The sequence below is a fragment of the Ylistrum balloti genome, unplaced genomic scaffold, assembly GCF_031769215.1.
Source record: "Ylistrum balloti isolate Yb309-2 unplaced genomic scaffold, AGI_CSIRO_Ybal_v1 Utg370000, whole genome shotgun sequence".
NCBI classification, from domain to species: domain Eukaryota; kingdom Metazoa; phylum Mollusca; class Bivalvia; order Pectinida; family Pectinidae; genus Ylistrum; species Ylistrum balloti.
Window position 1 is genome coordinate 764,452 of NW_026782078.1, and position 25,082 is coordinate 789,533.

Genomic DNA, 25,082 nt, shown 5'->3' on the forward strand with positions numbered 1-25,082 from the left:
ATTCTATATATTTGATCGTCACAATTTTTAAGCTATAAATAAAAATGTATATTTCTGTCAGCGTGTACAGCGTATACTGTATAACATTGAATGTTCAGGTAAAGCTAAATGAGACATCCGATTGAAGTATTATGTGTATAGTTATGTGACGAGAATGAAATTTACACTCGATATGACAGGATTAAAACCACGAATAAAAATATCCACGAAAATGGTATGATGTATACCATGGCATTGCTATAACTAAAGTAACATATCAGCACAGATTCTACAGAAATTTTAAAATTTACAAAAACTTCAACATTTAAATATGAAAAAATATACACTATCCAACAAGCAATAATTAATATAAAGCCTAATCTTTGCTGTTTATGGTTTTATAAACGAAAGTAATCACGTGGTAAGCGCGCCGTCCTTTTAATATGTTCATATCCAAAGGTTCATGCGATTTTTCTCACTTGTATTTTCTCGTGTTTTCCACGCTCTTGTCGTACCGTCGTGTCTTATGACTAAAACATGTGCGATGTAAAAGTATTGTTATTTATTTATAACTTAATCAGAATGTGTCACTGGTATGTTTTGTACCAGTCATCAGTTTTCTTTGTCATTTTTTGTAACAATCCTTGTATATATGTTTATTTATTTTGTATTTTTATAAAGAAAATTTGTATTGATATGAACGTGTACTTTCATTAAGGAGTATTAGGTATAGTGTTGGTCCAAACAAAGCTGAAATCGATAGGACTGTAATATACAACTTGTTATTTATGATTGATGGTAAATGAAAAAAGTTAAGTTTTTTTCATCAAAAGAGTTGGAATAAAAAAAATTCCAAAAATTATTTTTTAAACGGAATTCGGAATTTTTACTTCCAGTACCAACACTTATCCTTATTCATCCCTTTTAAGCTCTTTAAAAGTGTAGTAAAAGCTAACGGCTAATATCAATAATATTGATCACTCATGTTTACCCGGATGGAAGAGCACGAGAGTTCCTACTAAGGGAGGAAACCGCAGTACCTGAGGAAAACCCACAATGTCGGGCAAGTGAACCCCATACTAAATCACTGTTTATGAAACATTTGTTATTTGATATATCCAAGGAATGATATGGTCTCTCCACGATGTATAAACTAATTACTTTGATATCCAATAGTTAGTCGGTCTATGACGCCAAACCTTGTTATTGTAGGTGTCCCAATCGGCATGAAACACAGCCCATCAATCGTGGTACATGACTTAAATGATTCCGATGGTTCTGACGGTTCAGACGGCTCCGACGGCTCAGATCGTTCCGATTCATCGTTGTCGTCATCGTCGTCGTCATCGTCGTCCAGTGAATCAAATGAAGACGAAAGGGACGATGCACAAACAAATGGACGTGGAAATGATGATAGGCAATACAATGACAGAAACAGTGATGAAGATAGACGAGATGACGACAGTCGAAATAGAAACAACGACGATGAAAATAGCAAGGAATTGCAGGCAGTGAAAGGTGACGAGAAAGGAAAAAACATGAATGAATATAAACTACAACAAATTTACAATAATAAAAATGAACACGATAGCGAGGAGAAATCAGAAGATGTTGGCGACATCAAGAAAGCAAAACTAGACAATGCGGCGATTGTCCACGCTGTAACCAAATCTGGATCCATGGATGGTGTTGCTGGTGAGACGGGAGGGGCTTCTCTGCCTTCTGTTAAAGATGGGCCTGAAACTGTTCTACCAGGAGAAGCAGACGGCAAATCGAGTAGTGATATTGATGAAAGTAGATCTAGAGGAGAAGACGACAGCAATGAAAGCAGGCCCCGAGGAGAGGATGATGGTCGCCCAAGAGGTGAAAATACATCAGGTGGCAAGAAACAGTGGCCGAAACTTGTACCCGACATGTTCAAAAGTCTCGTACCCGAGGCGGTAAGAGAGATCAATATTTTTATTAATCCTTATCATTGGAGGACTTTAAAAGACATTTTAGAAATAAGATATCAGTAATAGATAGGTATTTCCATGATATAGAAAAGGCACGATGCCAAATGTATTTTAACTTTCATAAAAAATAAAATGCTGAATGTCACATTTCTATATAACAGAAGAAAAACAACACCAAGCACACTATGACCGCAGAAGGAAAGAAAAACAACACAAGGGGACAGGAAACCGTCAGCAAAAGTAACCATGGATGGCCATACTTTGTACCTGAAGTATTTAAACCGCTTATACCAGACACGGTAGGTGACGACCATACTTAGTACCGGAAGTATCTAAACCGCTTATACCAGACACGGTAGGTGACGGTCATACTTTGTACCGGAAGTATTCAAACTTCTCATACCAGACACGGTAGGTGACGGCCATACTGTACCGGAAGTATTTAAACCGCTCATACCACATACGGTAGGTGACGGCCATACTTTGTACCGGAAGTATTTAAACCTCTCATACCACATACGGTAGGTGACGGCCATACTGTACCGGAAGTATTTAAACCTCTCATACCAGACACGGTAGGTGACAGCCATACTTTGTACCGGAAGTATTTAAACCGCTAATGCAAGACATGGTAGGTGTCTATCTTAATTTATACCGGAAGTATTTAAACCGCTCATACAAGACACGGTAAGTGATGGTCATACTTTATACCGGAAGTATTTAAATTGCTCATACAAGACACGGTAGCTGACGGTCATACTTTATACAAGAAGTATTTAAATCGTGATACCAGACACAGTAGGTTAATTTATCTCAATGATATCAAAGACACTTTGTATGACTTTATCTTCTACAATTAGTTAACGATAGGTATTAGAAACAGAAGAAAATCTGCTGTTCTTCAATCAGATTGAGAATGTTCTTTATGTTATATTTTAGAATGTGTTAAAAATGTATATGCTAAACATATAGTTTTGTTTATGTTTACTGTATCATAAGTACTAGTTTTTGTCTGGTTTTTCACGTTTATTTCGATCTGCCGCAGTGCGAGACACTTTCATTATCTAGCTCTATTGTCACTCGTTGTTTTTTCTATGTCCTTTATACAAATTTGTAACATATATATATTTATCCGAGACAAATTGGACACATGTAGATGACGATTCGGGCTCAAAATCACGATTATAGTAGTTATAATTAACAGAAAACAAATACACCAAACGAAGGAAAGAAACATTGATAGCAGTTACCTACATGTACTACGGTGAAGTATTACGTTGGGGTTTTTTTACCGGCAAAGAACTGGACACAGGCATAGGATAAATCGGACACAAAAGTTGTCAAAACGTGGGTTTTCTTCGAACGAGGATAGGGGAAAATTTAGACCATTGTAAATACAAAGTCATTTAGCCTATATGAATTTTTATATGCTAGATATTGGACATAGGAAGAGGACGAATCGGACACAGATGAATAATAATAACTCTGTCTACAGTGATGTTAATTATAATTTTACAGGAGAGGAATGGGACTCAGGCTGAGGACAATTCAGACACATACAAACAGAACAACAACATGTCCTATACCGACACGTATGTAATGGACCAATACATGGAGAATTTGGTAAATATTCTTCCTTTGATCACTCAAAATGCAGAGGAAATAATGGTTCACATTTGAGTTTGGCAAGATTAAGTTCCAACCCACGAAATAAATCCGCATAAAAGTACAATAATCATAATAATTTGCCACGATACAAGCAAAATACAAAATACAGAACATTTTTCATGATGAAGAGTACCAGTACTGGGAATCTTATTTCAGGAAATTGTAACAGTTACAAAACAGAAATCATGACAGAAAAAATGCCTTTGATGGCTCCATAGCATGTTAATCATTTGATTGAATCTTATTTTGACATAGTCTAAAATATTTCATTTTTCTGACTATGAAATCGAAATAAATACAATTTCACAGAAAAGTGATAAGCGAGATTTGTCGATTCTTAGTTTATGACAAAATCTGCATCTTTATAAGAACTTGTTTATTTAAACTATTGTATGTGTCAACACCGATATATTGTATTTAGAACCTGCTTATCTGTGTTTATTCCAGCGCATTGTTTAATTCGTGTTGTTAGAATGACGTAATATGAATTAACTACACGTGCTGCTGTTCTTTGATTTACCTAGCCCTACGCTAAGTCAATGCTGACATTTGGCGAAGCTGGAGAGCATGAGGTGGAACACACAGATGCTTCCGGTGGCGAAAAGACACAGAGCGCCGACTTCAACATACCCCCAGACGAAATCACCATGCAAAATGGCGGCGCTGGATACTCAAGCGCCAACGAATCAAGTGGTGTCGGGAACAACAACAAAAGTCCATTCAAAGTCAACTACAGTGGTATGTCCGCAACCGGAAGTCATGGAGTGGATGATAAAAATAAGTCTCCCGGTAAAATGAAACCCCCGGGGAAGGAGGGTGGTGAGGCTGCTGGAGATTCGCATCAGCAAGTCCCGGACAACAAACCAGGGAAAGTAAAAGGAAAAAAAGAGAACAACAAAGCTACTGAGACACAATCGAGCGGCGGAGGGACCGTACCGCAGGGCCAGGGAAGTCCAAAGGGGGACCAGTACAACCGCCCTCCTAGCAACGTACCGAGTGTTCCCGACAAATAAACACCGGGAAGAGAGGCCAGTGTAACGATTGTACCGGCTGCTTCCACTGCGGTTAACGTCTCAAGGAGGGGCAGTACGATGGTGACTTTTCTTAATACCACGTGTTTCTGACATAACGTACACTTTCACAATTTCATCAGACATCATCCATGCTTGTTTTGATTTTTGCTATTTTTCGGATCATACTAGTATTTTCATTAAATGTAGATGTTTTACTACTCAGAGTTCCATATACAATTATTTACATGTATATGATGTTCTTAATGACGTTTTATTAACTCTGTGTACCTTTGTCATCGATTTCATGAAAATGATCTGGAGAAAATGATAGAGCTCAAAACATGCTCAGTCATCTACCCTTCGTTCTGGTGAAAGTTTGTCTATATTTCAACTGTCCATAAGTATACAGAGCCATCCTTTTATGTTCTACAAGATTTTCTCAATAAAATTTACACTTCCATCTGAAATGTACGTTGTGTACTAAATTGTATTACTTCACGTGTTCTTCTAGTCATCATTATGAAGGAAACAGTCGGTGCTTTATCAAGCGAGTAGAGTGGGATATCTTGTCAGTTACATGTGTGTCATAAAGCTTCATTCAAGTACAACAAAGTAAATGTAGTTATAGCTTCAAAGGATGGTATCTTACCGTTCTTATTGGAAGTCATTTTCACTTTAGAATAAATAATAACAACCACTTGTGTCCACATACGGGCAGTAAATATAGCTGATAAATGATAGGGTATGATAAGTCACGTGGTACAGTCACATGCTAGAAGTCACATGATCAGACTTGTAGGTATGTGGTTTGCTTACCATTCACAAATAGATGCCATTGATTATGTTGTGTAAAGAAGTATCTCTGCGACAGCTGTAGGCCATCCTTTTTATCACGGGGAACAACCTGTGTGTAGGAAAATATGATATCGTCAGTTATATTTATATCTGAAACTATAAACTTGCTATGTTTGATATGTGTGATATGTTTAATCAGTACATAAAACTTCATAGTTTGTACACAGTACATCAATGATTTATGCAGATTATTGTCAAAATTGACAATAGATCAGATTTGTTCATTACAAAATGTTCAAATGTTGATTCAAGGAAATAAAAGACTTTTATATGACTTGTGAGTAAACACAGTCCTAGATATGAAAAGATATGACAACATTACCCTTATCATCGTGAAGATCAATAATTGTTTGCTTCCAATACGCCTATATAGTATACATTTCTTGGTAAAGTATACACGAATACATTCACGAACAAAATATCATAGCAAGAGCTTACATTGAAAAGGCTTAATTGAATCTAAAGTTTTAATGTAAATTGAAAATTAAGAAGAAGTAAATACGCACACGTTAACAGATTGTGCCTCGTGATAAGACAGTATACAGTATCAGTTATCAACAAAAGATATCATTGATTTTGGTCTTTCTATCATAACTCTGTGCTTCCTGTGTCATCTGGTGAGACTTAAACTCTTGTGGAGAAGACAGCCATGATTCCCAGATACAGTCTGATAATACTTATTTTAGTTCTCTTTGCTGTAGCAGATAATGCTTCTGGGAAGTCGCTCGTTGTCAAACAAAGTACGAACGACAACGATAGCGACAACGATAACGACAACGATAGCGACAACGATAGCGACAACAACAATGATGACGACAGTAAATTTATTAACATCATAAAGGGTGAGTTTTATAAAGTAAGATTTAAACGATAGCAAGGATTTAAACTTCATGTCGTTTATCTCCATTATCAGTTCTATTATATGACGAAATCATTCATTTCCTGAATTTTTTCTTATGATAAATCATTGTATGATTTCGTTCACCTTTCTTCATTTGTCAGGGTTATTCTCTATTACATTTCCTCCTGTGTTAGGGTTATTCTCTATTACATTTCCTCCTGTGTTAGGGTTATTCTCTATTACATTTCCTCCTGTGTCAGGGTTATTCTCTATTACATTTCCTCCTGTGTTAGGGTTATTCTCTATTACATTTCCTCCTGTGTCAGGGTTATTCTCTATTACATTTCCTCCTGTGTCAGGGTTATTCTCTATTACATTTCCTCCTGTGTTAGGGTTATTCCCTATTACATTTCGTCCTGTGTCAGGGTTATTCTCTATTACATTTCCTCCTGTGTCAGGGTTATTCTCTATTACATTTCCTCCTGTGTCAGGGTTATTCTCAATTACATTTCCTCCTGTGTCAGGGTTATTCTCTATTACATTTCCTCCTGTGTCAGGGTTATTCTCTATTACATTTCCTCCTGTGTCAGGGTTATTCTCTATTACATTTCCTCCTGTGTCAGGGTTATTCTCTATTACATTTCCTCCTGTGTCAGGGTTATTCTCTATTACATTTCCTCCTGTGTCAGGGTTATTCTCTATTACATTTCCTCCTGTGTCAGGGTTATTCTCTATTACATTTCCTCCTGTGTCAGGGTTATTCTCTATTACATTTCGTCCTGTGTCAGGGTTATTCTCTATTACATTTCGTCCTGTGTCAGGGTTATTCTCTATTACATTTCCTCCTGTGTCAGGGTTATTCTCTATTACATTTCCTCCTGTGTCAGGGTTATTCTCTATTACATTTCGTCCTGTGTTACAGTCCTGTGTCAGGGTTAGGTTATTCTCTATTACATTTCCTCCTGTGTCAGGGTTATTCTCTATTACATTTCCTCCTGTGTCAGGGTTATTCTCTATTACATTTCCTCCTGTGTCAGAGTTATTCTCTATTATATTTCCTCCTGTGTCAGGGTTATTCTCTATTACATTTCCTCCAGTGTCAGGGTTATTCTCTATTATATTTCCTCCTGTAGGGTTATTCTCTATTACATTTCCTCCTGTGTCAGGGTTATTCTCTATTACATTTCCTCCTGTGTCAGGGTTATTCTCTATTACATTTCCTCCTGTGTCAGGGTTATTCTCTATTACATTTCGTCCTGTGTCAGGGTTATCCTCTATTACATTTCGTCCTGTGTTAAGGTTATTCTCTATTACATTTCCTCCTGTGTCAGGGTTATTCTCTATTACATTTCCTCCTGTGTCAGGGTTATTCTCTATTACATTTCCTCCTGTGTCAGGGTTATTCTCTATTACATTTCCTCCTGTGTCAGGGTTATTCTCTATTACATTTCCTCCTGTGTCAGGGTTATTCTCTATTAGATTTCCTCCTGTGTCAGGGTTATTCTCTATTACATTTCCTCCTGTGTCAGGGTTATTCTCTATTACATTTCCTCCTGTGTCAGGGTTATTCTCTATTACATTTCCTCCTGTGTCAGGGTTATTCTCTATTACATTTCCTCCTGTGTCAGGGTTATTCTCTATTACATTTCCTCCTGTGTCAGGGTTATTCTCTATTACATTTCCTCCTGTGTCAGGGTTATTCTCTATTATATTTCGTCGTGTCAGGGTTATTCTCTATTACATTTCCTCCTGTGTCAGGGTTATTCTCTATTACATTTCCTCCTGTGTCAGGGTTATTCTCTATTACATTTCCTCCTGTGTCAGGGTTATCCTCTATTACATTTCGTCCTGTGTTAAGGTTATTCTCTATTACATTTCCTCCTATGTCAGGGCTATTTTCTATTACATTTCCTCCTGTGTCAGGGTTATTCGTTATGACGGCAGAAAACCTTTATGACAGAAAAGGTTACATAATTCTCACCATTAAGCAAAGAGGTTTTGCTTTTCAGATAGTTTTATATTGAAAATCTTTTACAACTTGATAGACCCACTCTAACATAAATATGTACAACTTTCACTCTATAGAACATCCGGTGTGGTACTAGTTGCTGTACCATTACAGTGAAACAAGAGGACAATGAAGGACAGCGTCTTTGTGTTGTAGCAATTAATTCCTATAAATAAATCAACGCTAAAAGAATCAGTAAAGAAAATACCGGCATGTCTACAAAAAGTTAAACACAAAATGCTGGCATGTCTAAAGAAAGTCAAACTCAAAATACCGGCATATCTACACAAAAACAAACTCAAAATACCGGCATGTCTACAGAAAGTCAAACTCAAAATACCGGCATGTCTACAGAAAGTCAAACTCAAAATACCGGCATGTCTACAGAAAGTCAAACTCAAAATACCGGCATGTCTACAGAAAGTCAAACTCAAAATACCGACATTTCTACAGAAAGTCAAACTCAAAATACCGACATGTCTACAGAAAGTCAAACTCAAAATACCGGCATGTCCACAGAAAGTCAAATTCAAAATACCGGCATGTCTACACAAAAACAAACTCAAAATACCGGCATGTCTACAGAAAGTCAAACTCAATTTCAATAAAACTAGGACAAAACCGGACTCATGAAAAAGTACAAGGAAATAAGACCAAGTGTTTCTCAATGTAAATCTTGGTCAATTCCAGTAAGTAATGTCGCGTTCCCAAATGAGGACAATGGTAACAACAAGGAAATCATCAAGCAACATCATCGAACACGCCCAACTCTATACCGCAAACATAAACAGAACATTTCTCAATGAGATCATTATGACGACAATAAAGCCTGTGTCGTGAATATGTCAGTTGCCGACACATAGCACGAATATCGTGATATCGGGAAAATAAATTGAAAACCGAATCAAATGTGACTTCAAATATCATAAGTTGTGATACACCCGCAATCCAACATTTTTATGACTTCTGTTGTAACCAATATCATTTAATAACATTACACAGGTCCAGTTGCCTTAAAGAATTAAAATATACTGTGCGTTATATCCTCTATATACACCAAATGATATTAAGGCGCCAACATTAAGTATCAATCTTTATATGCAAATAAGCTGACAACTAACATCAGCTCCTCACAAAATGTTTATGTCGACGAGCTAAGTGGTATAATTATAGAAAAGGCGGGAAAACATAATGTCATATTCATGTTGATCTGGCAGTTAAATGTCCCATTCAATGTCTTCTCATACCGTCTTAAATTACGATGACGTCATCCTATTTCGTTGCAGAGGCCATGGAAGATATAAGCGCTGAGATTGACGAGTACATCGACTTAGTACCGGAAACGGATAAAAAACAAAGTATTGAGGTACTAGTATACAGTATTAACGGGCGATTGTATAGTCTCGGATAAAAGAACACTATTAATTATTGATAAGGTTTATAGACAATTATAGCGGGGTCAGGGGTCAACAGGTTAATTGGAACAATCGATGGAAATGACAAAGATCAAGGGTGGTGAGATAGACCAGGAAAAAGCAATGGAAATGAAGGTCAGTGGTTAGAGAAACCTGGAACAAACAATACCGGTATGTTAGACAATAATGTAGGTCAGGGGTCAAATAGATCAGGAACTAAAAATAGAGGTATGTCAGTCTAATAGACAATGATGTAGGTCAGGGGTCAGGTAGATTGGGGACAAACAATAGATGTATATAAGTGTTATAGACAATGATAGGAGTCAGGGGTCAAATAGATCAGGAACTAAAAATAGAGATATATAAGTTTGATAGAAAATGATAGAGGTCAGGGGTCAAATAGATCTGAACAAACAATAGATGCAAGTAAGTTTGATAGATCAGATGTAATGTATAGAGAAAACAAATCACTGCTGGAAATGTGGTCGACAAGCAATGGGAAAGGATACTTCTAGTGACAAGGATGAAGAATTAAGTATATACAAGAGGTATAGAGACTATAAAGTGTTGGAAAAAGAAACTACTTGCATCCGGAGTTGTTCAAAGATTGGCTAGACTTAAACCATTGTCTGGGCTAGAATAAACCAGTAGTTATTGAAAAATCTTAACTGATGCCACTGAAAAAAAAACTTCCATAACAAAATTTACTTGAAAATAGCAAATTGACATGTATCAACAGATCAACGGCTGTGCAAAAAAACTCCCAATATATCTCTTAATTTTTTAATACCTTATTGTTATTGTAATGACACTATTTAACAATGCACTAAGCCGATGTTCTCTGGCATTTATTCCAAGGTGGAGACAAAAAATGGGTATGATGTTGAGACAAAGAAAACAGTCATCAACGGAAGTGTTGGTGATAAGGACGCAAAATTATACATAGAGCAGGCCAAAGTACTCGGCAAGGTAAAGTCTGACGTATTAAGCTTATCTCCGTGTAACTTTTGTCAATATAATTGTGTCATACTAGAAAAGTACATGAAACTCACAAGGGTTTTCGTGAAGGATTTGACAGAGTGGTATCCCCATATAGTGATTTAAATGGACAAAATCTAATCATCCCGATATATTGATTAAAAAAATCCTGGTATACTAATTAATATATAAATTGAAATGGCGAAGATCTACTCATATCAGCAAACAAAACGTGGAATAGGTGGCGAAGCCATTAGCCATTGTGTTGGCATAAACCAGTGGTAGTTATAGTCTCACTCAACATAGCAACAACTGTTGTAATGGGGACGTCTAGTACTGTTGTAATGGGACGTCTGGTTCTGTTGTAATGGGGACGTCTAGTTCTGTTGTAATGGGGACGTCTAGTTCTGTTGTAATAGGACGTCAAGTTCTGTTGTAATGGGACGTCTAGTTCTCTTGTAATGGGACGTCTAGTTCTCTTGTAATGGGGACGTCTAGTTCTGTTATAATGGGTCGTCTAGTTCTGTTGTAATGTGACATCTAGTTCTGTAGTAATGGGACGTCTAATTCTGTTGTTATGGGACGTCTAGTTCTGTTGTAATGGGACGTCTAGTTCTCTTGTAATGGGACGTCTAGTTCTCTTGTAATGGCGACGTCTAGTTCTGTTGTAATGTGACGTCTAGTTCTGTTGTAATGTGATGTCTAGTTCTATTGTAATGTGACGTCTAGTTCTGTTGTAATGGGACGTCTGGTTCTGTTGTAATGGGGACGTCTAGTTCTGTTGTAATGGGGACGTCTAGTTCTGTTGTAATGTGATGTCTAGTTCTGTTGTGATGGGACATCATGTTCTGTTGTAATTGGGACGTCTAGTTCTGTTGTAATGTGACGTCTAGTTCTGTTGTGATGGGACGTCTAGTTCTGTTGTAATGGGACGTCTAGTTCTGTTGTAATAGGACGTCTAGTTCTGTTGTGATGTGACGTCTAGTTCTGTTGTAATGGGACGTCTAGTTCTGTTGTAATGTGACGTCTAGTTCTGTTGTGATGGGACGTCTAGTTCTGTTGTAATATGGACGTCTAGTTCTGTTGTAATAGGACGTCTAGTTCTGTTGTAATGTGATGTCTAGTTCTGTTGTAATGGGGACGTCTAGTTCTGTTGTAATGTGATGTCTAGTTCTGTTGTAATGGGACGTCTAGTTCTGTTGTAATGTGATGTCTAGTTCTGTTGTAATGTGACGTCTAGTTCTGTTGTAATATGGACGTCTAGTTCTGTTGTAATGTGACGTCTAGTTCTGTTGTAATGTGATGTCTAGTTCTGTTGTAATGTGACGTCTAGTTCTGTTGTAATGTGGACGTCTAGTTCTGTTGTAATGTGGACGTCTAGTACTGTTGTAATGGGACATCTAGTTTTGTTGTAATGGGGACGTCTAGTTCTGTTGTAATAGGACGTCTAGTTCTGTTGTAATGTGACATCTAGTTCTGTAGTAATGGGAAGTCTAGTTCTGCTGTTATGGGACGTCTAGTTCTGTTGTAATGGGACGTCTAGTTCTCTTGTAATGTGACGTCTAGTTCTGTTGTAATGGGACGTCTAGTTCTGTTGAAATATGGACGTCTAGTTCTGTTGTAATGTGATGCCTAGTCCTGTTGTAATGTGACGTCTAGTTCTGTTGTAATGTGACGTCATATTCTGTTGTAATGGGACGTCTAATTCTGTTGTAATGGGACATCATGTTCTGTTGTAATTGGGACGTCTAGTACTGTTGTAATGAGGACGTCTAGTTCTGTTGTAATGGGACGTCTAGTTCTGTTGTAATGGGACGTCTAGTACTGTTGTAATGGGACGTCATATTCTGTTGTAATAGGACGTCTAATTCTGTTGTAATGGGACATCATGTTCTGTTGTAATGGGGACGTCTAGTTCTGTTGTAGTGTGACGTCTAGTTCTGTTGTAATATGGACGTCTAGTACTGTTGTAATGGGACGTCTGTTCTGTTGTAATGGGGACGTCTAGTTCTGTTGTAATGGGGACGTCTAGTTCTGTTGTAATAGGACGTCTAGTTCTGTTGTAATGTGACATCTAGTTCTGTAGTAATGGGAAGTCTAGTTCTGTTGTTATGGGACGTCTAGTTCTGTTGTAATGGGACGTCTAGTTCTCTTGTAATGTGACGTCTAGTTCTGTTGTAATGGGACGTCTAGTTCTGTTGAAATATGGACGTCTAGTTCTGTTGTAATGTGACGTCTAGTCCTGTTGTAATGTGACGTCTAGTTCTGTTGTAATGTGACGTCATATTCTGTTGTAATGTGACGTCTAATTCTGTTGTAATGGGACATCATGTTCTGTTGTAATTGGGACGTCTAGTACTGTTGTAATGAGGACGTCTAGTTCTGTTGTAATGGGACGTCTAGTTCTGTTGTAATGGGACGTCTAGTACTGTTGTAATGGGGACGTCTAGTTTTGTTGTAATGGGGACGTCTAGTTCTGTTGTATTGGGACGTCTAGTTCTATTGTAGTGGGACGTCAAGCAATGTTATAATGGGACGTCTAGTTCTGTTGTAATGTGACGTCAAGTTTTGTTGTAATGGGGACGTCTAGTTCTGTTGTATTGGGACGTCTAGTTCTATTGTAGTGGGACGTCAAGCAATGTTATAATGGGACGTCTAGTTCTGTTGTAATGTGACGTCAAGTTTTGTTGTAATGGGGACGTCTAGTTCTGTTGTATTGGGACGTCTAGTTCTATTGTAGTGGGACGTCAAGCAATGTTATAATGGGACGTCTAGTTCTGTTGTAATGGGACGTCTAGTACTGTTGTAATGAGGACGTCTTGTTCTGTATTTCGGATTAAATTCAGAATGACAGTTCTTAATTTGTTTTGATGATATGGTAATTGTGTTATATAGCTTAAAGTCTTCCTTTTCATTTTCACATCTAAGATAATGTTATTTGTATGACGTTTTGACTAGAATACGGAGGGAGAACAAAAAAAAGCTGGCGAATCGTCGGAGGATGTCGATTAGGGGCTCAGGGAAATACCGATGATGAGGGATATCACCAAGATCATACAGAGGATTTTCATGATAAATTGATTGTTTCATATTAGAACCAAAATATCAAACACTGACGCATATATGTTGATAATCATTTCCAAATAATTGTCACATATATGGTCCTATTCAAATGTAGGGTAAACATAATTCTAGCTTGTATAATGCTATGTTGAAATATTGAGCACTTGAAATAAAAACAATCGTCGCAATGCTTACGTTGAAGTTTACTTTTGCTTTTCAAGGATTTCCTACATAGTATAAAATAATTTTGTCTTGAAATTGGCTTAAACCTGAAACTGTGAAATTTCACACTGATATAATCTCCATTGTGGCCAGTCTGAAAACGTTGAACTGAATACTGTTCAGACAAAGCAGGACCTAAACTATAGACCAGACCAGAGTGTAGCGATATAGAGCCCAGACAGGAGTGTAGCGATATAGAGCCCAGACAGGAGTGTGGTGATATACAACACAGACCAGAGTGTAGTGATATAGAGCCCAGACAGGAGTGTGGTGATATAGAACACAGACCAGAGTGTAGTGATATAGAGCCCAGACCGGGTTGTAGTGATATAGAACACAGACCAGAGTGTAGTGATATAGAGCCCAGACCAGAGTGTAGTGATATAGAGCCCAGACCAGAGTGTAGTGATATAGAGCCCAGACTGGGTTGTAGTGATATAGAGCCCAGACCGGGGTGTAGTGATATAGAGCCCAGACCAGAGTGTAGTGATATAGAGCCCAGACCGGGTTGTAGTGATATAGAGCCCAGACCGGGGTGTAGTGATATAGAGCCCAGACCAGAGTGTAGTGATATAGAGCCCAGACCAGAGTGTAGTGATATAGAGCCCAGACCAGAGTGTAGTGATATAGAGCCCAGACCAGAGTGTAGTGATATAGAGCCCAGACTGGGGTGTAGTGATATAGAGCCCAGACTGGGGTGTAGTGATATAGAGCCCAGACCAGAGTGTAGTGATATAGAGCCCAGACCAGAGTGTATTGATATAGAGCCCAGACCAGAGTGTAGTGATACAGAGCCCAGACCGGGGTGTAGTGATATAGAGCCCAGACCAGAGTGTAGTGATATAGAGCCCAGATCAGAGTGTAGTGATATAGAGCCCAGACCAGAGTGTATTGATATAGAGCCCAGACCAGAGTGTAGTGATACAGAGCCCAGACCGGGGTGTAGTGATATAGAGCCCAGACCGGGGTGTAGTGATACAGAGCCCAGACCGGGGTGTAGTGATACAGAGCCCAGACCAGAGTGTAATGAGGAAGATTTTAAGAATTGTCAGCAGTTTTCCTGACTGAGGAGGTATTAGTGCCCGCTTTGAGTAAGTATGAGTAAGTACTTGTTTGTCGACAAAGAGATTATATCATTGGCTTTCATGATTGCTACAGCTGGCATGACCGTAAATGTACCAGCATAACACAAACAGTTACAAACACGTGATCTGAGGTGTTTACAACCTGTTGTACGATCCCGAGATAAGTCTCATACAAATACTGTCCTCTGTTGGGTTTACTTTCCATTTTATGATCCTATTAACACATGTGTGACACAAAAATGATGTTTCAAAAATACATCATTCTGATATGTATTCAAGTATTCGTAGTTCAGATAGTACTGTCACCAGTATCCTACGGCAAAACTGCGCCCTCTAACGGCACAGAGAATGAGGACGTGCCCAGAAATATCAGCAGCGATCCAGGAAGAAAAAGTACAGTGGGGAAAGCACTTGCAGATCTCATCAAAGGTAACGTGTCCGGGAATTTGTGGGGAAGGAACTTGTAGATCTCATCAAACGTAACGTGTCCGGGAATTTGTGGGGAAGGAACTTGTAGATCTCATCAAAGGTAACGTGTCCGGGAATTTGTGGGGAAGGAACTTGTAGATCTCATCAAAGGTAACGTGTCCGGGAATTTGTGGGGAAGGAACTTGTAGATCTCGTCAAAGGTAACGTGTCCGGGAATTTGTGGGGAAGGAACTTGTAGATCTCATCAAAGGTAACGTGTCCGGGAATTTGTGGGGAAGGAACTTGTAGATCTCATCAAAGGTAACGTGTCCGGGAATTTGTGGGGAAGGAACTTGTAGATCTCATCAATGGTAATGTGTCCGGGAATTTGTGGGGAAGGAACTTGTAGATCTCATCAAATGTAACGTGTCCGAGAATTTGTGGGGAAGGAACTTGTAGATCTCATCAAAGGTAACGTGTCTGGGAATTTGTGGGGAAGGAACTTGTAGATCTCATCAAATGTAACGTGTCCGGGAATTTGTGGGGAAGGAACTTGTAGATCTCATCAAACGAAACGTGTGCAGGAATTTGTGGGGAAGGAACTTGTAGATCTCATCAAAGGTAACGTGTCCGGGAATTTGTGGGGAAGGAACTTGTAGATCTCATCAAAGGTAACGTGTGCAGGAATTTGTTGGGAAGGAACTTGTAGATCTCATCAAAGGTAACGTGTCCGGGAATTTGTGGGGAAGGAACTTGTAGATCTCATCAAAGGTAACGTGTCCGGGAATTTGTGGGGAAGGAACTTGTAGATCTCATCAAAGGTTACGCGTGCAGGAATCTGTTGGGAAGGAGCTTGCAGATAACCTCAAAGGTAATGTCTTCAGAAATTTGGATGGGGGTGGGGGCGGAAATCGCAAATCTGAAGAAAGAAAGAATGATCTGTAAATGTACCTGTATTTTCTGATAGAATTACCTTAATCACTCTGAAGCAGAGCATGTATATAAATGTGACAGGCCGCCCGAATACAAGCTGACGTTTATAACATCAGGTATATCTAAAGTGTATGTATTATCATCGGAAATTTATTACAACTAAGTTATTTCATCTGAATTCGAATCCTACATAGACAAGTATAAAACGGATTTAATCTAACACATAGTGAAGAATAGTTCAATGCAGCAAATGTTCGGAAATTTAAAGAATTATCATATCTTAGGCAGGGTTTGATATTCGACGCCATGATCTCATTCGGAAAACATGTTTGTTTGTTTGTTTTTATTATTCTTAATCTGCAGGTACTTATTCATGAATAGGTGTGTATTTCTTTCTTTCGTTCAAATTCTGATATCATTTTGATCGGTTCTGCATTTGAGTACAGGGTTTAGACAATATTTTTCTTTAGTGACTATCATTGATATTTTATGTCATGTTCCAGCTATCTTCAGACTGATAAGGGTTGAGATTAAGTCAACCGAAGATCTTATACCTGACTTTGAAGATGACCCGAACCGTGACCCCATGTCACTACCTCTAATAACGGTCAGTTTATCTTCAAACAATTGCATGTCGCCATTCCTTCTAGTAACGATCAGCATACATACCACATGACCTGTTACTTACTCTACAACGGTATCTCCCATGTGACCACGTGTTACTTCCTCTGATAACTTTTCCTCTCTCGTGATCTTATCATGTAACTCCCTCTTTTAACGGCCATTGTATCTCCAATATATTTCCAACATGATATAATTTGACTTCCTCGGTTAGCATATTTCCCACGTGACCCATTGTTAGCTTTCAATATATACAGACACTCCCTCTACAATAATAATGAATCCGCTTAATAAATACTTTGTTTTTTTTAGATTGAGAACGTGAACGGGACACTTGTAGCCACCTCCAGGGACGTCAACATATACGACGCCATAAGAGATGTAAGACTTCTGTTTCCGTCACTCTCGCTCACAAAACTCGCCTCTTTACTCAGATTACTAATTCGATTTCTCCGTAAACTGTTGTAGATTCTGTATACCAATTAAAAAGCACACATTTATACATGTATGGCGCAGTTTTTCTTCTTTCTGTGTATCACATCAGTGTCAAAGTACTGTGTGAATGAAATAAATCATAAGACTTTAATCATAAACAAAACCCTGCTAATTCCTGTACTTCCTATCTGTGAACAGCAACAACGACGTCAAAATAACAGCCACGAGGTGCACTATGTTTCCGGTCAGCAAGATGGCGGCATATCTGTTGAGGGGGCTGGTCTCAGCAAGGAAGGAATGGATTCAGGCGAGAATGAGCTCTGAAAATAGAAGACTTATTATAGAGAAATTGTATATCATAACTTCCAAAATTAAAAATGGTATCCGCAAAAGGTCAGAGTCCAAGAAGAATTATCACTTTTTTAGAACAAAGTGATATAGTTTCATAACTCTATGTTACAATTTTGCGATTACATATCGCATTTAGCCAATGGAGTGTCTGGTGAAAAAGTGTACGATGTTTGTGACCTTCATTTAGGAATGACTTATTTAACGGCAACTTAGCGTAATGTTATCACCATGTCACTAAAGCTACGGTATAGTCACCTGTGTGAGGACTGTACTTATGGTGTATACCTACACTAATGTCATTATGTATCCTAAGTTTGTAAGTTGGTGGAATTGAATTCAACTAGAATAATATCGCTAGTTTTTATTTAGTTTCCTTTATTAAATAAATGGGATTAAAATCACACGTTACATGATTTTACAAATTTAAAATCACATGAATCTGATTGTTTTGATTTAGATTGTTGATTTGAAATTTCTATCATTATTCATACGTAATGTGGTATATACATATAGCTTTGTAATTCCTACATTAGCAGTGTGTGTTGAGACTTTGACTTAAATTTGAGACATAATTTGACGACTGTTAAAACAAGATGTTTACAGTAAAAGCTATTGTTTCTGTTTTTGTTTGTTTTGATGTGTTTTTTTTTTATTTTTCCTGTAATTTACATTTAGTTTAATATTGGTCCGTGTAAATTATAAATCAGGCAAATAGACCAAGCATCTCTGTAATCGACTCTAAGTGTTCATGTCAATAAAAAAAAAACCAGCAGAAATGTTTGTTTTGTTATCAGTTCATATTAGGTTACCACATCTGAAGTAAGTATACCACATCTGAAGTAAGGTTACCACATCTAAAGTAAGGTTACCACATCTGAAGTAAGGTTACCACATCTAAAGTAAGTATACCACATCTGAAGTAAGGTTACCACATCTAAAGTAAGGTAACCACATCTGAAGTAAGGTTACCACATTTACAGTAAGGTTACCACATCTGAAGTAAGGTTACCACATCTAAAGTAAGGTTACCACATCTGAAGTACTGAAGTAAGGTTACCACATCTGAAGTAAGGTTACCACATCTGAAGTAAGGTTACCACATCTAAAGTAAGGTTACCACATCTAAAGTAAGGTTACCACATCTAAAGTAAGGTTACCACATCTAAAGTAAGGTTACCACATCTGAAGTCTGAAGTAAGGTTACCACATCTGAAGTAAGGTTACCACATCTAAAGTAAGGTTACCACATCTAAAGTAAGGTTACCACATCTGAAGTAAGGTTACCACATCTGAAGTAAGGTTACCACATCTGAAGTAAGGTTACCACATCTGAAGTAAGGTTACCACATCTAAAGTAAGGTTACCACATCTAAAGTAAGGTTACCACATCACCACATCTGAAGTAAGGTTACCACATCTAAAGTAAGGTTACCACATCTAAAGTAAGGTTACCACATCTGAAGTAAGGTTACCACATCTGAAGTAAGGTTACCACATCTAAAGTAAGGTTACCACATCTAAAGTAAGGTTACCACATCTGAAGTAAGGTTACCACATCTGAAGTAAGGTTACCACATCACCACATTTAAAGTAAGGTTACCACATCTGAAGTAAGGTTACCACATCTGAAGTAAGGTTACCACATCTAAAGTAAGGTTACCACATCTGAAGTAAGGTTACCACATTACCACATCTGAAGTAAGGTTACCACATCTAAAGTAAGGTTACCACATCTGAAGTAAGGTTACCACATCTAAAGTAAGGTTACCACATCTAAAGTAAGGTTACCACATCTGAAGTAAGGTTACCACATCTGAAGTAAGGTTACCACATCTAAAGTAAGGTTACCACATCTGAAGTAAGGTTACCACATCTGAAGTAAGGTTACCACATCTGAAGTAAGGTTACCACATCTGAAGTAAGGTTACCACATCTGAAGTAAGGTTACCACATCTAAAGTAAGGTTACCACATCTAAAGTAAGGTTACCACATCTGAAGTAAGGTTACCACATCTGAAGTAAGGTTACCACATCTGAAGTAAGGTTACCACATCTGAAGTAAGGTTACCACATCTGAAGTAAGGTTACCACATCTGAAGTAAGGTTACCACATCTGAAGTAAGGTTACCACATCTAAAGTAAGATTACCACATCTGAAGTAAGTAAGGTTACCACATCTTAAGTAAGGTTACCACATCTGAAGTAAGGTTACCACATCTAAAGTAAGGTTACCACATCTGAAGTAAGGTTACCACATCTGAAGTAAGGTTACCACATCTGAAGTAAGGTTACCACATCTGAAGTAAGGTTACCACATCTGAAGTAAGGTTACCACATCTGAAGTAAGGTTACCACATCTAAAGTAAGGTTACCACATCTGAAGTAAGGTTACCACATCTGAAGTAAGGTTACCACATCTGAAGTAAGGTTACCACATCTGAAGTAAGGTTACCACATCTGAAGTAAGGTTACCACATCTGAAGTAAGGTTACCACATCTAAAGTAAGGTTACCACATCTGAAGTAAGGTTACCACATCTGAAGTAAGGTTACCACATCTGAAGTAAGGTTACCACATCTTAAGTAAGGTTACCACATCTGAAGTAAGGTTACCACATCTGAAGTAAGGTTACCACATCTGAAGTAAGGTTACCACATCTGAAGTAAGGTTACCACATCTGAAGTAAGGTTACCACATCTGAAGTAAGGTTACCACATCTGAGGTAAGGATACCACATCTGAAGTAAGGTTACCACATCTGAAGTAAGGTTACCACATCTGAAGTAAGGTTACCACATCTGAAGTAAGGTTACCACATCTGAAGTAAGGTTACCACATCTGAAGTAAGGTTACCACATCTGAAGTAAGGTTACCACATCTGAAGTAAGGTTACCACATCTGAAGTAAGGTTACCACATCTGAAGTAAGGTTACCACATCTGAAGTAAGGTCACCACATCTGAAGTAAGGTAACCACATCTGAAGTAAGGTTACCACATCTGAAGTAAGGTTACCACATCTGAAGTAAGGTTACCACATCTGAAGTCTGAAGTAAGGTTACCACATCTGAAGTAAGGTTACCACATCTGAAGTAAGGTTACCACATCTGAAGTAAGGTTACCACATCTGAAGTAAGGTTACCACATCTAAAGTAAGGTTACCACATCACCACATTCTGAATTAAGGTTACCACATCTGAAGTAAGGTTACCACATCTGAAGTAAGGATACCACATCTGAAGTAAGGTTACCACATCTGAAGTAAGGTTACCACATCTGAAGTCTGAAGTAAGGTTACCACATCTGAAGTAAGGTTACCACATCTGAGGTAAGGATACCACATCTGAAGTAAGGTTACCACATCTGAAGTAAGGTTACCACATCTGAAGTCTGAAGTAAGGTTACCACATCTGAAGTAAGGTTACCACATCTAAAGTAAGCTTACCACATCTTAAGTCTGAAGTAAGGTTACCACATCTGAAGTAAGCTTACCACATCTGAAGTAAGGTTACCACATCTGAAGTAAGGTTACCACATCTGAAGTAAGGTTACCACATCTGAAGTAAGGTTACCACATCTGAAGTAAGGTTACCACATCTGAAGTAAGGTTACCACATCTGAAGTAAGGTTACCACATCTAAAGTAAGGTTACCACATCTGAAGTAAGGATACCACATCTGAAGTAAGGTTACCACATCTGAAGTAAGGTTACCACATCTGAAGTCTGAAGTAAGGTTACCACATCTAAAGTAAGGTTACGTAAGGTTACCACATCTAAAGTAAGGTCACCACATCTAAAGTAAGGTTACCACATCTGAAGTCTGAAGTAAGGTTACCACATCTGAAGTAAGAATACCACATCTGAAGTAAGGTTACCACATCTAAAGTAAGGTTACCACATCACCACATCTGAAGTAAGGTTACCACATCTGAAGTAAGGTCACCACATCTAAAGTAAGGTTACCACATCTGAAGTAAGGATACCACATCTGGGACTATATTGTATGGTGATTTTACACTCCTGAAGTGTGGTAGTTGTATGGAGACACTCTGTACTCCTGAAGTGTGACTATAGTTGTATGGTGATACTCTACACTCCTGAAGTGGAACTATAGTTGTATGGTGATACTCTACACTCCTGAAGTGTGGTTATAGTTGTATGGAGACACTCTGTACTTCTGAAGTGTGACTATAGTTGTATGGTGATACTCTACACTCCTGAAGTGGGACTATAGTTGTATGGTGATACTCTACACTCCTGAAGTGGGACTATATTTGTATGGAGACACTCTGTACTCCTGAAGTGTGACTATAGTTGTATGGTGATACTCTACACTCCTGAAGTGGGACTATAGTTGTATGAAGACACTCTGTACTCCTGAAGTGTGGCTGTATCTGTATTGTGATACTCTGTACTCCTGAAGTGGGACTATAGTTGTATGGAGACACTCTGTACTTCTGAAGTGTGGCTATAGTTGTATGGTGATACTCTACACTCCTGAAGTGGGACTATAGTTGTATGGAGATACTCTACACTCCTGAAGTGGGACTATAGTTGTATGGAGATACTCTACACTCCTGAAGTGGGACTATAGTTGTATGAAGACACTCTGTACTCCTGAAGTGTGACTATAGTTGTATGGTGATACTCTACACTCCTGAAGTGGAACTATAGTTGTATGGTGATACTCTACACTCCTGAAGTGGGACTATAGTTGTATGGTGATACTCTACACTCCTGAAGTGTGACTATAGTTGTATGGTGATACTCTACACTCCTGAAGTGTGGCTATAGTTGTATGGAGACACTCTGTACTCCTGAAGTGTGACTATAGTTGTATGGTGATACTCTACACTCCTGAAGTGGACTATAGTTGTATGGTGATACTCTACACTCCTGAAGTGTGGCTATAGTTGTATGGAGACACTCTGTACTCCTGAAGTGTGACTATAGTTGTATGGTGATACTCTACACTCCTGAAGTGGAACTATAGTTGTATGGTGATACTCTACACTCCTGAAGTGTGGCTATAGTTGTATGGAGACACTCTGTACTTCTGAAGTGTGACTATAGTTGTATGGTGATACTCTACACTCCTGAAGTGGGACTATAGTTGTATGGTGATACTCTACACTCCTGAAGTGTGGCTATAGTTGTATGGAGACACTCTGTACTCCTGAAGTGTGACTATAGTTGTATGGTGATACTCTACACTCCTGAAGTGGGACTATAGTTGTATGGTGATACTCTACACTCCTGAAGTGGGACTATAGTTGTATGGAGACACTCTGTACTTCTGAAGTGTGGCTATAGTTGTATGGTGATATTCTACACTCCTGAAGTGGGACTATATTTGTATGGAGACACTCTGTACTCCTGAAGAATGGTTATAGTTGTATGGAGACACTCTGTACTCCTGAAGTGTGACTATAGTTGTATGGTGATACTCTACACTCCTGAAGTGGGACTATAGTTGTATGATGATACTCTACACTCCTGAAGTGTGGCTATAGTTGTATGGAGACACTCTGTACTCCTGAAGTGTGACTATAGTTGTATGGTGATACTCTACACTCCTGAAGTGGGACTATAGTTGTATGGTGATATTCTACACTCCTGAAGTGTGGCTATAGTTGTATGGAGACACTCTGTACTCCTGAAGTGTGACTATAGTTGTATGGTGATACTCTACACTCCAGAAGTGGGACTATAGTTGTATGGTGATACTCTACACTCCTGAAGTGTTGCTATAGTTGTATGGAGACACTTCGTACTCCTGAAGTGTGACTATAGTTGTATGGTGATACTCTGTACTCCTGAAGTGTGGCAATAGTTGTATGACAATATTCCATACTCATTAAGTGGTAAAATTTATTTTTGATATAAAGTTTATATTTGGATATGTACTCTTTGCAAAAGATGAAATGGTTGGATGAATGATATAAAGATGTGAACTGTTTTGAGGGTATATTGTAAAAGACAAGCATATATTAGATGCATTTTGCTGAGGATTAGGGCATTGAAAGAGTTAACACTATAGCTGCTTAATGAAATATTCGATATCTAGATTGTCAGAGTGAAAAATCTTATAAGTATGTACGCCTTGCCTGGTCCTATTGATTCTATTGATATAAGATCAAAATCGAAATTTATCGTTCTACGTCAAAAACAAATTTAGTATTCAAAGGAACAAAGAAAATTCTGACATGTTAACAGAACCATAATTCAATCTCTGATCCCATAATAATAGAACAAGTATGAACAAAAGACAAAAGAACGATTTACACGGAGACGTCGGAAAAAGTACAAGAACAAAAAGATCAGGAGTTCCGGAAGAGTTAGTGTATTCTGCTTCATCAACGGCACCCGCCATGTTAAATTTCCTCAATCTAAGTAAGCAATGTATAGTTCTCAAATGAGAACAAGGTCGGAGAAGTCGGAAGCAGGCCTAGTCGTTTCGTCATAATCACCCCAGGTCTTATTGGTATACCTATGATAACTGACTGTGCCCCTTTGTTGGCTGACTTGTGTTTGTTTTCAGACAAGTCTGAATTTATCAAGGAGCTTACGCTTATCAAAACAGTCACAAAGACCTTGTAAAGTCATTCAGTTTCATTTTAATATATATTTAGGATGACGTCTTGTCTTTAAATAACAAGACATTTATTGACTACGTCTATCGCATGTACCTACCAGAATGGGATATCAAAGACACGAAAGACTCTTCTACATCAGCCGCTTATCCCGATCTTTTCCTTCAACGAAACCAACATGGACAACTTTTCACCAGACTGTATGATAAGCGTGATGATTCAGCCTGTGTCCCCTACCCACGGTGTTTACATACCGCAATTGATTCGATAGTCAAGAGCCTTTTTCCATTATCACGATTTTCGTGTAACAAGTTTTCAACTGTCGAACAAACTCATGGTTTCAAAAGATGCGGATAAGAGAAAACCATGGGAAAGCCATCATTATGATCTCATGGAGAAACAATCTGTTTCTGTGTGCAGTAAGAAACTGGACGTGTTTGATTCTCGTTAGTTTTCCTGTTGGTTCAAATGTTCCATATCTTGTTCTCATTTGAGAACGTGGCATTACGTTCTTGGATTGACCAATATTTACCTGGGGAGTGGCGTCGATGAAGCGGAAGATGCTTACTCTTCCGGAACACTTGGTCTTATTATCCTTGTACTTTTTCAGACGCCTCTGTGCAAATAAGTTTTTGTTTATAGTTCGCCCTATTTTTATTTA

General features: G+C 38.3%; 3 protein-coding genes across 3 annotated transcripts; all 3 read left to right on the top strand.

Annotated features, from left to right (window-relative positions):
- The first annotated feature begins 1,205 nt into the window (after positions 1–1,205).
- Positions 1,206–4,615, top strand: LOC132548046 (uncharacterized). The gene is made up of 4 exons (XM_060211869.1): positions 1,206–1,919; positions 2,096–2,233; positions 3,453–3,557; positions 4,127–4,615. The coding sequence occupies exons 1-4, from the start codon at positions 1,206–1,208 to the stop codon at positions 4,613–4,615; spliced, it is 1,446 nt and encodes a 481-aa protein (XP_060067852.1).
- A 1,504-nt stretch (positions 4,616–6,119) lies between these two features.
- Positions 6,120–13,724, top strand: LOC132548078 (uncharacterized). The gene is made up of 4 exons (XM_060211901.1): positions 6,120–6,312; positions 9,606–9,691; positions 10,593–10,703; positions 13,671–13,724. The coding sequence occupies exons 1-4, from the start codon at positions 6,120–6,122 to the stop codon at positions 13,722–13,724; spliced, it is 444 nt and encodes a 147-aa protein (XP_060067884.1).
- Positions 13,725–15,321: 1,597 nt separating this feature from the next.
- LOC132548048 (uncharacterized) lies at positions 15,322–17,803 on the top strand. The gene is made up of 4 exons (XM_060211871.1): positions 15,322–15,511; positions 16,927–17,030; positions 17,357–17,425; positions 17,678–17,803. The coding sequence occupies exons 1-4, from the start codon at positions 15,322–15,324 to the stop codon at positions 17,801–17,803; spliced, it is 489 nt and encodes a 162-aa protein (XP_060067854.1).
- The last annotated feature ends 7,279 nt before the right edge of the window (positions 17,804–25,082 follow it).

Bases quoted from the DNA above. Each gene is read 5' to 3' on its own strand.
- LOC132548046 (XM_060211869.1), top strand. From the start codon at position 1,206: ATGAAACACAGCCCATCAATCGTGGTACATGACTTAAATGATTCCGAT. The intron at 1,920-2,095 runs GTAAGAGAGATC...TCTATATAACAG, and splicing joins AAAGTCTCGTACCCGAGGCG to AAGAAAAACAACACCAAGCA. The intron at 3,558-4,126 runs GTAAATATTCTT...TGATTTACCTAG, and splicing joins ACCAATACATGGAGAATTTG to CCCTACGCTAAGTCAATGCT.
- LOC132548048 (XM_060211871.1), top strand. From the start codon at position 15,322: ATGATGTTTCAAAAATACATCATTCTGATATGTATTCAAGTATTCGTA. The intron at 15,512-16,926 runs GTAACGTGTCCG...GTCATGTTCCAG, and splicing joins ACTTGCAGATCTCATCAAAG to CTATCTTCAGACTGATAAGG. The intron at 17,031-17,356 runs GTCAGTTTATCT...TGTTTTTTTTAG, and splicing joins TGTCACTACCTCTAATAACG to ATTGAGAACGTGAACGGGAC.
- LOC132548078 (XM_060211901.1), top strand. From the start codon at position 6,120: ATGATTCCCAGATACAGTCTGATAATACTTATTTTAGTTCTCTTTGCT. The intron at 9,692-10,592 runs GTATACAGTATT...ATTTATTCCAAG, and splicing joins AACAAAGTATTGAGGTACTA to GTGGAGACAAAAAATGGGTA. The intron at 10,704-13,670 runs GTAAAGTCTGAC...CGTTTTGACTAG, and splicing joins AGGCCAAAGTACTCGGCAAG to AATACGGAGGGAGAACAAAA.